Genomic DNA, 13271 nt, shown 5'->3' on the forward strand with positions numbered 1-13271 from the left:
TAGCAGTGCTGCCTCACAGCACAAGGCATCTGGGTTTGATTCCAGCCTTGGGCAACTATCTGTGTGGAGTTTGCACGTTGTCCACATATCTGCATGGGTTTCCTCCAGGTGCTCTGGTTTCCTCCCACAGTCCAAAGAATTAGAATTAGAATCCCTACAGTGTGGAAGCAGGCCCTTTGGCCCAACAAGTCCACACCAAACCTCAGTGCATCCCACCCAGATCCATTCCCCCATAACCCACCTAAGCTACACATCCTGAACGTTATGGGCAATTTAGCATGGCCAATCCACCTAACCTGTACATCTTTAGACTGTGGGAGGAAACCGAAGCACCCAGAGGAAACCCATGCAGACACGGGGAGAATTTGCAAACTCTACACAGACAGACACCCAAGGCCGGAATTGAACCTGAGTCCCTGGTGCTGTGAGGCAGCAGTGCTAACCACCATGCCGCCCCCAAATGGTAAGGTAAGCTGTGCCGGGTAGGTGAATTAGCTATGCTCTAAATGGCCACTTTAAACCTCTGCTAGTGGGGAGAATGCGTGACGGACAAAGGGGATGACATAACTCAAATAACACGATCAGATTCATGATGAAGGTAATCAAACCTATGTCCTATCACTACAAACAGAGTAGGAACCATTATAGAGGGTAAACCTAGCTATTATCTCGAAAGCCACCTTTACTGGAGAGCACCTTTGCTCTTTTGGAATATCAGGAGATTGGAGTTCACACCCTTGGTTGCATTCCAATATTGGAAACATTTTCTGTATCCCATCTCCTGCCTTCTTGTCCATGTTTTGCACAAACACATTCTTCCTGATGGTCTCCCCATCCCAGAGGGTCAAGAAATTGTGAGGTGTTATAATTAGGCTGATACCTGGCTACTATTACTTGAGGTACTGTATTCATCGACAGCAAGGCATGTACAGAGTGGAGACACTTGACAGTTAGTTTTTGCTTGAGGACTAGGTCAGAATTGGCCATCATGCCTCGACATGCGGCATCCGTGGCTCTCAAATAGCTTCCCTACCCCAGGGCTATCACATCCAGCCTTGCCAAATAGTAATCACTGGGTCTCTGTAGGTCTCCATGTTCTTGCGCCAGTGTGGTAGTAATGTATCTGTCATTTTCATGCATATAAAGGCTTCCCACTGTCAGGAATTCCCAAAATTTGTGTCATGGTCTTTTCCAGATTTCTAAAAACCTTTCTGTTGTGTGTAGAAGTTGATCCAGCTCTTGTTAAAATTACACAACTCCAAAAAGGAACTGAGTTCCTGAATGTTTAGTGTAGTTCCATCCTGGGTAAAGTTCCCTTTTTACCTTTGAAATCTTTTGTCTCTGGTACACAGTCCCTTCCTGCAACACTTGAGATTTGCTAAACTTGGCTTTGCATCCTCGGGACCAATATCCATTTCCTCGGGTACCTCTTTATCCATTGGAGGCTAGTAGAATAACATCCACGTACAGAGTGACGGTAGAAGGCACAGCGGATAATTCCCACAAGTGGTTTTGCAGGGGTATATAGAATACTGTAGGGCTACTGTGGAAACCCTGTGGCAGCTGGATTCAGCTGTACTTTGTTGCTGGACAATGGTGAAGGCAAACTATGGTTGAACTTCAGGTACCAAGGGTACAAACCAAAATACGTTGACCATTTCAATCACTAAAGAATAGTTATGTTTTGGTATGAGGACAATAAAAATGGTTGCAGGATCCATGCCCAAAGGAGTCTTCTGATTGATGCATTTGTTGGCTTTTCTACAGTCGACAGTCAGACACAAAGTTGCATCAGGTTTTTGCACCGGCTATATGGTGCTGTTGGAGGAGCTATGTGTTTTCACAGCACGTCTTGTTCTTCCAGCAGTCGGATGACGGGCAAGATTCCTGGGCTAGTGGGTATTGTTTAGTGTGGGGGACGACACCAGTAAATAATGTGGTTTCCATCCAGAGTAGGCCGTAATCGTTCTTCTCTTTTGCCCAGATTGGGTGACAGTTCCGCTCCCATGTCCAGGAGACAGTCTGTGTCTTGATTGCCCATCCTTATAAATATACATATTTCATCTCTTCATTGTTGTATTAATGCAAGGAGAGGTATAGAGAGAGTGAGGGCAGGATCAGCTAGTTTTTTGTCATATGAAGCAACTCTTTTGTTGTGCACGGGAGACCTGTTTAAATCTCTCCAAACAACCCTCTTCTAATGAGGAGCCTGTTCTCTGGGAGTTGTCCTTCAGATGTCCCTGACCTCAGCCACGTGTTTTGCCCTTCATGTCTTGGCCCAATGTTCCTCTTTTCTGCAATAGTTACACTTCTTAGGAGTCTTCAGCGTCTTGGATAACTCTGGCTTCAGGCCCGCTACAAAGCTGGCTTTCAGGGGACCAGTGGTTCATGTATCACTATTCTTGGGTCCCTCGTAACCCATTCTCAAGTGTTCTAACCATACAGTTTTAAAACACTCATTGTATTCCAGTACTTCTTCTGGAGCCTTCTGCTGACAGGCTGCAAACTTTCTCCAGTCCATTTTTACAAGACTGAATTCCATAACCAATCTTTGATCATTTCCCATCTGGTCTCTATCTGTTGTTCATTGTCCCCAAGGGCCTCTTGTGGCCTCCTACCCAATCTGCTCCCTCTCTGGTAGGTACCATAACGGTCAGGATCTCGATTCCATCCAATGAGTGGAGATTCTTAATGCCTTTTAAACATTCAAACTAGTCCCACATTTTCAACCCTCCCATTTTAGAGGTGATAGTGCTTTAGACCGTTTATGAATTTTCTCAGAATCGCCTGGTTTATGATATAAAGCTTGGGTATCCGCTTATGACTGTGACCACACCATTACAATTCTTTGTTTATTCAGATTTAACTTTAGCTCATCTTGTTTTCAATGGGACGAGTCTTGGGACATCTTCTTCACTGGAGGATTCTGAATCTGTTTATCAACCCGCCATGCAAAGCTGCACTTTCCGCTATTCACTTGCTATTGGACTTAAGCAGGGGTACCCTCACCAAAATCCAGTGCATTTTCCCTTGTCTGCTCAGAGAGAAAACAAACTACAGATGCTGGAATGCAAGGTAGACAAACAGGAGGCTGGAAGAACGCAACAAGCTAGCCAGCATCTGGAGGAAAGGAGCAGTCAATGTTCCGGGAAATATGTTTCAGGATTGGATGTGGGGGTAGGGGTAGCTGCAAATAAAGAGGTGGGGTTAGCGGTGGAATGGTGATGATAGGTGGGCACTGATAGTAAGTATGACCTGGTTGGTTGATGGAAGGAATAAATCCAGTTGGTGGCTGGAAGGGAGGGTCAGAAGGTGGAACAGAAGGGTGGAGGTGGGGCTAGAAGGGAAGCCAGGGAATGGGTGGATAGATTATTTGAAATTGGAGAAAAACGGAGTAGTTTGTGCCACACTCCCCACCAACCACTCCAACCCAGCTGGTATCTTCTCCTGTAACAGCAAAAGATGCAACACCTGCCTATACACCACCTCTCTCACATCCATTCACGACCCTAAACAGTCCTTCCAAATAAGACAGAGCTTCACCTGCATCTCCTCCAACCTAGACTATTGCATCCGGTGCTCTCAATGTGGCCTTCTTTACATTGGTGAGACATAACATAGACTAGGTGACTGTTGTGCCGAGCATCTTCACCTGGCCTTTAATGGCCAACCTAATCTCCCAGTCACTGTGCATTTCAACTCCCAGCTCCACTTCCCCTCTGACATGCCCATCCTCAGCCTCCTCCAGTGTTGTAGCAACTTGGAATGCAAATTCAAAGAACAAATTTTAACTTCCACCAGGCACCCACCAGCCTGGAGGACTCAACATTGAATTCTCTGATTTCAAATAACCTTCCCACCCATCCCCTGGCTCCTCTTCCACTCCCACCACCTCCCTTCTGTTCCACTTTCTGACCCTCCCCTCCAGACACCCGCCAGAATCATTCCTCCCATCAACCAACCAGGTCGTACCTACTACCAGTGTGCACCCCTCACCCGCATCTTTATCTGCAGCTCCCCATTCTCCCATATCCAGTCCTGAGGAAGGGTAATACCTGAAACATTGACTACTCCTTTCCTTCAGATGCTGTCGAGCAAGCTGTGTTTTTCCAGCCTCCTGTTTGTCCCCTTGTTTTCCCATTTTCTTCCAGTTCTTCATATGGTTGATTTTTGTATTCCTTAATTTCAGACTTTTTTTTCATTTGTAACTGCCAATTTTTCTACCTCAGGTTTCATTCTTTTTAATTCTTCACAGACTGCTTCCAGTTGGCTCTTGGGACTGATCAAATCTCATTAGTATTCGGAATATGCCATGATTTCATTTCACTGTCAGACCTGTCCCATGAGGACCAGGGACCACCTGATTTGTTCTTTCTCCTTCATATAGGTTGTTTTTCCCACAGACACTTTTAATAGTGTCCAGGGAACACTGTCCCATGGAAGTGCCATACTTCTGCCTGATCTTGGTACAGGCCTCGGGTAAGTCAAATTGTTTCCTTATATAGTCTTTTAGGATTTGGAGAATTTCAACTTCAGATATTCAGCGTCCTCCATTTAAAGCAGTGGAAGTCATGAGAATGTGAGCCAGGGGGCAGCTGGGAAGGTAAGGTTTTGGTACAAAAAAACTTGCCTTGTAAGTCAGCGTACTCCATTTAAGCAGCCGGAGTCATGAGAGTGCGAGCTATGGGGAAGCCAGGAAGGTACAAAAAATTTGCCTCGTGAATAGGCAGAGCGAGGGCTGAGCAGGAGCAAACTTGGGTGTGAGGACTGCTGGGTACGTGAACTCTTATATTCGGGCAGTGGCTAAACCCGAAACACTGCACATGTAGTGCCTCCCATCCATCCTCCTCCTTTAACCGAGAAAAAAGACTGGTGCAGTGTTGGTAAGGTGAGCTATTTTTATTCCTTTATCTCTTGGCAATCTAGAATAGAGGAGATGGGAGCTAGGGCAGTTGCAAGGTCCTCTTGTAGGATGTGGGAGGTAAGGGTCACCAGTAGTGTCCCCTGCTGACTTCACCTGCAAGAGATGCACTCAATTCACGCTCCTCACAGACTGCGTTAGGGAACTGGAGCTAGAGCTGAATTAACTCCAGATCATTCGGAAGGCTGAGAGAGTGATAGAGAGGAGTAATAGGGAGGCAGTCACACCCAAGTTACAGGATAAATGTAGCTGGGTGACCGTTAGGAGAGGAAAGGGAATAAACAGACAGTGCAGGGATCCCATGTGGCCATTCCTCTGAATAAGTATACCGCTTTGGATACTGATGGTGGTGGTTGGGGGCTGGGGCGAGGTGGAGCAGGATCATCTATCAGGGGAAGGCAATAGCGGCCTGGTCTCTGGCACTGAGCCTGGCTCTGTGGCTCAGACAGGAAGCGGGGGGAGAATAGGAGAGCGATAGCGATAGTGGATTCAATGGTTAGGGGAACAGACAGGATATTCTGTGGTCATGAACGAGACTCACGGATGATATGTTGCCTCCCAGGTGCCAGTATCAAGGATGTCTCAGATCGAGTCTACAGGATTCTTAAGGGGGAGGGTGAGCAGCCAAAAGTCATGGTACACATCAGTACCAATGAAATAACTAGGAAAAGAGATGAGGACCTGAAAAGTAGAATATAGGAGTCAGGTTGAATTACTACTGGTACCACAGGCTAGTGAGACTATGAGTAGAGAATGAGTGCAGCTGAACATGTGGCTACAGAGCTGGTGTAGGAGGGAAGGCTTCAGATATGTGGATCATTAGGATACCTTCTGTGAAAGGTGGGACCTGTACAAGAAGGATTGGTTGCTCCTGAACTAGAGGGGCACCAATATTATGTATGAGAGGTTTGTTAGAACTCCTCAGGAGGATTTAAAATAGTTTAGCATGGGATAGGAACTGGAGCTACGGATGAGAGGATGGGTTAGCTGGTGTACAGGCAGATACAGCATGCAGAGAGTCTGTGAGGAAGGACAGACGAGATGATAGGACAAAGTTGCAGTGAATGTGACAAGTTGAAGTGTGTCTATTTTAATGAAAGAGGTGCCAGGAATGAGGGTGATGAACTTAGAGCATAGATCAATACTTGGAGCTACAATGTTGTGGCCATTACGGAGACTTGGATATCACAGGGGCAGGAATGGTTGTTGGATGTTCCAGGCTTTAGAAGTTTCAAACAAAATAGGAAGGGAGGTAGGTACAAAAGGTGGGGGAGTGGCATTGCTAATCAAGGATGGTATCACAGCTGCAGAAAGGGAGCTCATTGACAAGGGTTTGTCTACTGATTCAGTATGGATGGAAGTTAGAAACAGGAAAGGAGCAGTCACTTTATTGACAGTTTTCCATAGACCCCCAATAGCAATGGAGACACTGAAGAACAGATTGGGAGGCAAATTTTGGAAATGTGTAGCAATAATAGGGTGGTTGTCATGGGTGACTTCAACTTCCCTAATATCGACTGGAACCTCCTAAGTGAAAATGGTTTGGCTGGAGAAGATTTTATCTGGTGTGTCCAGGAAGGATTTCTGACTCAATATGTAGATAGGCCAATGAGAGGGGAGGCCATTTTGGATTTGGTGCTTGGCAACAAACCAGGCCAAGTGTCAGATCTCTTGGTGAGAGAGCAATTTGGTGATAGTGATCACAACTCCCTGACCTTTACTATTGTTATGGATAGGGATAGGAGTAGATGGTATGGGAAAGTATTTAGTTGGCAGAAGGGGAAATTAGGCAAGAACTGCAGAGCATAAATTGGGAACAGAAGTTCTTAGGGAATTGCACGGCAGAAATGTGGAGGTTGTTTAGGGAGCACTTGCAACAAGTAATGGATTGGTTTGTCCCACTCAGGCAAGGAAAGGATTGTAAGGTGATGGAACCTTGGATGACAAGACATGTGGATCATCTAGTCAGGAGGAAGACGGAAGCTTACTTAAGGTTGAGGATGCAATGATTGGACAGGGCTCTAGAGGGTTACAAGGTAGCTAAGAAGGAACTGAAGAATGGACTTAGGAGAGCTTAGAAGGGAGCATGAGAAAGTCTTGGTGGGTAGGATCAAGGAAAACCCCAAGGCGTTCTATACTTATGTCTTACTTCTGTGGTGAGCAAATTATTGGAGAGTATTCTGAGAGATAGTATTTATGATTATTTGGAAAGGCATAGTTTGATCAGAAATAGTCAGCATGGCCTTGTGAGTGTCAGGTCATGCGTCACAAGCCTTATTTCATTCTTTGAGGATGTGACAAAACACATCGATGAAGGTATGAAGGCAATGGATATGGTGCGTATGGATTTTATCAAGGCATTTGATTTAATTTGATCAAGGTTCCCTATGATAGCTCATTTAGAAAGTAAGGAGGCATGGGATTCAGGGAAATGTGGCTTTCTGGATAAAGAATTGGCTGTTCAATAGAAGACAGAGGGTCATAGTAGACAGAAGTATTCAGCCTGGAGTTCGGTGACCAGTGGTGTTCCACAGGGATCTCTTCTGGGATCTCTTCTGGGATCTCTGCTTTTCGTGATCTTTATACATGACTTGGATGAGGTTTTGGAAGGGTGATTTAGCAAGTTTGCCAATGACACAAAGTTTAGTGGAGTTGTGGATAATGTGGAGAGCTGTTGAAAGTTGTAACAGATGCAGAGCTGGGCAAAGAAATGGCAGACGGAATTCAACCCAGAAAAGTGTGAAGTGATTCATTTTGAAAGGTTGAATTTGAATGCAGAATACAGAGTTATTGGTAGGATTCTTGGCAGTGTGGAGGAACTGAGGGATCTTGGGGTCCATGCCAATACATCCCTCAAAGTTGCCACCCAAGATGATAGGGTTGTAAAGAAGATGTACGTTGTGTTGGTTTTCACTGACAGGGAGATTGACTTTAAGAGCCGCGAGGTTATGGTGCAGCTGTATAAAACCCTGGTTAGACCGCACTTGGAATATTGTGTTCAGTTCTGGTTGCCTCATTTTCAGAGGAAGGATGTGAAAGCTTCAGAGAGGGTGTAAAGGAGATTTAGCAGGATGCTCCCTGGAATGGAGGGCAGGTCTTACGAGAAAAGATTGATGGCACTAGGGCTTTTCTCATTGAAGCGAAGAAGGATGAGAGGTGACTTGACAGAGTTGTACAAGATGATGAGAGGCATAGATAGAGTAGATAGCCAGAGACTTTTTCCCAGGGCGAAAATGACAATCATGAGGGGTCATAATTTTAAGATGTTTCGAGGAAGCTATAGGGGAGATTTCAGAGGTAGGTTCTTTTCTTCTGTGGCAGGTACAAGGAATTCTCTGCCAGCGGTGGTAGTAGAGTCAAATTCATTAGGGACATTTAAGCGACTCTTGGATAGGCACATGGATGATAGTAAAATTAAGGGTATGCAGGTTAGTTTTGATCTTAGGATAATAGTTGGCACAACATCATAGGCTGAAGGGCCTGTGCTATGCTGTACTGTTCTATGTTCAATGATATATCAGGTGAGGCCTGCCTGCCTTTCAACTACCAGGCAACTCTTTGGTCTTATTGTCCGCCATTGTACTTGTTCTTTATGAATCTCGAGCCATAGGCTTATTAAGCTGGGTCAGTGACCAACTGTAGTGTCCGCCAAAATCAGAGTACTTTGTAAAAATGAGGCCTTGAGCCACCTACCACTCCGAGAGTTTCGGGATCGTGTGGAGTAGAGACCAAATCTGGAGAATCAACCAAAGACTTTTTATAACGAGGAGTCCTTTCCTCCAGGGGCCAGCAGAGGCCTGTTATCTGGGATTTAGTCCTTTATTCCTCCAGCAATCCTGCTGACTACACCAAACTGTAGGATCTCATAATTTCTTAGTGAGAGCCCAAGTCCAGTGGTTGGTTCAATCAACCTTTACTGAGACACAGCTTTGTTACAGTTTCAGATCTTCATTGCGAAAAGGGGCACAAACAGTTTAACAATTGATAGTAACTTTAACTTACTTACCCCAGAGGAGATTCTGCCACCCTCAACAATTTCAATGTACAATCATTTGCAAGATGCGAAGGAATTTGTGCAGCCAGAGGGCAGTTACTCTGTGGAACTCATTGCCACAGAGAGCCTTGGAGGCCAAGTCATTGAGTATATTTAAAGCAGAGATTGATAGGTTCTTGCCTGGAAAAGGGATCAAAGAATATGGAGAGAAGGCAGGATAATGGGAAAATGATAAAATGGCAGAGCTGACTCCATGAGCCAAATGATCTACATCTGATCCTATATCTTATGGTTTCACAGCTCCCCAACAGCACTAGCAAATATCCCTGCAAGGAGATTGCTAGGTCCCATTCAGGTTCAGGAATAGTTTGTATAGGTTCCACTTCTCCCAAAAATGGTCCCAACATTGCAGAAATCTGAAGAACTCCCTCCTGCACCAGTTCTCCAGCCACATTTCAATACCTATAGATTTACAAAAATAGCATCCCAAGATTGTTCAGGAAGTAAAAAATAGGAAATTCTTCTTAAACCTACCAAGGTGGTCATAAATCCAGGAGTCACTGAGATCATGACATGCATGCCCACTGCCCCATCTAAGTTTTAGCTATATCAATAACATGTAAAGGACACATCTATTCCCTATTAATGAGTTCGGATCAATCTGAACTTTCCGTATGCACATCACATCTCTTCTAAACCTTCTGTCCCTTACCTTAAATCTATGCAATCTAGTCCTTGATCTCTCCATTAATGTGAAAAGTGTCTTACTATCTACCCTATCTATGCTCCTAATAGCTTTATACATTTCAATCACGATTCTGCTCTAAGGAAAACTCCACTGCCAAGGCAACATCCTGGTACATCTCCTCTGCACCTCTCCAGTGTGCTGTATCCATTCTATAACATAAATTCTAGAACTGCACACATTACTCTAGCTGCGGCCTAACCAACATTTTATAAAGTCCTAGCACAACATCTGTGCCTCTGCTAAAAAATGCAAGTGTAAGTGTAAGGTTTCTGGCCTCCATTACATTCCCAGGCGGTGCATTCCAAATTTCCACCACTAGGTGAGTGAAAAAGTTGATCATTCCCAAATGCCCTCTGACCAGTGTACAAGCACACCAAGATCCGTCTAATCCTCAGTGCTTCCTTGGGTCCTACTATTTATCATGTATCTCATTGACTTTTTTAGTCCTGCCAAAGTGCGTTACCTTGCATTTATCCAGATTGAATTCCATTTTCCACTGATCAATCCATTTGACCAGCTGACCAAATTAAATGGCATATTAAAGTTATGTGTCATTGATACAGAGTTGTTCGTTAAGATCACTTGCAGCTTTAAAAGGATCCCTGACATTCAGTTGACCATATCATCTCCCTCTGTTTTTGTAGCAGGTTGTTTACAGGTATGACTATTGTACAGAGATTAGATACAAACCTCCAATAAAATCTGCACTTTCCCAAAATCTTCATTCTTTCTCATTTTGTTTTGGTGGGTGACATCAATCGAAGTTCTTACTTTCACTGTTCTGGTGACACTTCTTCTTGCCCTCAAATATGCCCTAAAAAAATCACTTTTGCGTTTGCAAAATTAACATTGGCCAAATTTAGCACCAACTTGGCTGATTGCAATTATTGAAATAAATTTTCTAACTCTTGTAAATGTTCCTTCCATGAGTTAGTATATACTACAATATCACACAATTTTAGTTGTTAAGTCCCCAAGATACTACTGAAATGCTGAAAAACTTCATACATAATGTTTGATCCTTGATCAGAGTTTACTTTCATTGGTGGACCAAAACAAATGAAAGACTATATTCATTTTTCCACTACTGCCTGAGCTCTGATTCTCCTTAGAGGAATTACCACTGGACAAAGAGTGTTCATGTCCATAATTGTAAGAATATATTCATTTTCAGCTTTTCATTTCAGTGACTTTCCTACACAGTGCACTAACATATGACTGAATGGTTCCTCAAAAACTGGCATGGGAATCAGGGAGAGGTAGTAGAAACTGCAGATGCTGGAGAATCTGAGATAGCAAGGTGCAGAGCTGGATGAACACAGCAGGAAGAAGGGTCTAGGCCTGAAACATCAGCTTTCACGCTCCTCTGATGCTGCTTGGCCTGCTGTGTTCATCCAGCTCTGCACCTTGTTATCATGGGAATCAGGGATGCTGTTTTCATTGCACATTGGGGTTTACCTAAAATTGGTTAAGTATGGCACATTTTACAAAACTGCATAACATCTTTATGCAATTTTGACCATGTGAGATACCTGTTTATGGACACCTGAGTCATTCAGATCCGCACGTCATGCCATTGGAATTCCATGTGCTTCTCACGGTATTTCTTTATAATAGCTGGGTGGTACAAAAGTGATGAACAATAGTGATGGCCTCCACAATGTCTGTTAAAACTGTTAATTTATTAACAGTTAATCCATACAAATAGGCTTTTTGCCTCTCAGTAGTGAGAATGTTATTTCACCATTAAACATTTGATTGGAAAAAGAGACTACTTGCTATCAACAAAAAAACTTCTCACTGCCAATTTCACACAATTTTCCAAACTTTCTCACCAACACCCACATCATTCACTGGCTGGGAAAATTTAGGCCTATGAATCTATGAATAAATTTTGCAGTTGTACACCTTTAAAACTGATTCAATTTCATAAGACATTTCAAAGTTTCAAGCACAACAGAACATAGATCTGAAAGTAGGATGTTGCCTGATATGGAGGCGCTGGAAGTCGGGGAGGGTGCTGATTGAGGTCTACAAAATCATGAGAGGTATAGACAGGGTGGATAGCAAGAAGCTTTTCCCCAGAGTAGGGGACTGAATTACTAGGGGGCACGATTTCAAGGTGAGAGGGGAAAAGTTTAAGGAAGATATCTGTGGAAGGTTCTTTACGCAGAGGGTGGTGGGTGCCTCGAACGCCTTGCCAGCGGAGGTGGTAGAGGCAGGCACGATTATGTCATTTAAGATGTATCTAGACAGATTCATGAATGGGCAGGGAGCAGACGGATACAGATCCTTGGAAAATAGATGACAGGTTTAGATAGAGGATCTGGATTGGCGCAGAATTGGAGGGCCGGAGGGCCTGTTCCTCTGCTGTAACTTTCTTTGTTCTTTGTTCCTTGTAGTATGAAACTTCTTTAAGAAATCTCCTGTGCATTCAATTAGTATCAAGTCATGAATATTATTAGGTTCTCCAGGTTTATTTTGATTGTCCCATGGACAACATTTTGACTGTAATAAGCCTATACTGTTATAGAATCTTAGTTATATACTGACTTGTTATTTTTCTACTTTACCTGCAGTTCCTCCAGTTGTTAGAGCGTATCCAGAAAGTCAAACTCGTGAACCCGGGGTGACTGCCAGTCTCAGGTGTCATGCTGAAGGCATTCCACATCCTTTGATTAGTTGGTTGAAAAATGGTGTTGACATTATGACGAAACTATCAAAACAGCTAACCTTGCAAGGTAATATGTTATTTGTATCTATGACTAAACTGCACAGCTGCTTCAACATAAGCCAGTATGCAAAATATTTCATGGTTTGATTTGTTGAATAAATCATTTTTGTCTAGTGCTTCTAACTGAAATCCACAGCACAATTTAATGTTCATTAAGAAAATATAAAAGTTTGCACTTTGTATATTGATCCAAGAGAACCAAGACACATTTTCAATTTTGGACAAACCAATGAGAAAAATCCCTAAGCCATCTGGCAGGCTGCTCTGGTTTTCTAGTTGGATATTTGCCATCTTTCTTGTCCACTGATAAGACTGATGTAATAATTTTAGGCTTGGCTTGGCTAGTTAACTTGAAGGCCTTGCAGAAAGAAATGAGCAGGGCCTCCATTCCAAAATAAGTACCTTGGCAACAAAGACCTACTGCCAGGATCTAATATTTGTGTCCCAGCCATGTATATGTCTGTGCCTACAGCAGGTCTCCAGATGAACACTTCGTATAAAAATAAATTAACTACATAATGAAACAAAATAGATTGTTGTGAGATTTTCCAGTATAGATTGAAGTGTGGACGTGGGCATGTTAGGTCTTCATTAAAACCTAACAGGCAAGCATTGCAAAGTTTCTTGACAAATCACTGGTTTGAAGACAGATATCATAGGTCACCAGGAGATGCCAGCAGCCTCTAAGTCCTAAGGACCAACAGTTGAGGCTGTGGTGCTATTTTAATGACAGCAAGAGAAAAAGACATTCCTGAAGAAATTCAGGACTAGTCTTTGATTTGGAATAAGCATTTCTGGCATCATGCTTTTATTTGGAAGTTTGACTCATTCAATTCTGTTGTCGAAGACAGGGCCAAGTGGATGGAAAGAATAT

General features: G+C 43.5%; 1 protein-coding gene across 8 annotated transcripts in view; it reads left to right on the forward strand.

Moving 5' to 3' along the window:
- fstl5 (follistatin-like 5) overlaps nt 1-13271 on the forward strand; it is a 568620-nt gene that overhangs the window by 485073 nt on the left and 70276 nt on the right. For all 8 annotated transcript variants that reach the window (XM_059645031.1, XM_059645027.1, XM_059645034.1 and 5 more), the window contains one exon: nt 12243-12404. In XM_059645031.1, the coding sequence (XP_059501014.1) occupies nt 12243-12404 (162 nt within the window). The remainder of the gene's footprint in view (nt 1-12242; nt 12405-13271) is intronic.

The sequence above is a fragment of the Stegostoma tigrinum genome, chromosome 1, assembly GCF_030684315.1.
Source record: "Stegostoma tigrinum isolate sSteTig4 chromosome 1, sSteTig4.hap1, whole genome shotgun sequence".
NCBI classification, from domain to species: Eukaryota; Metazoa; Chordata; class Chondrichthyes; order Orectolobiformes; family Stegostomatidae; genus Stegostoma; species Stegostoma tigrinum.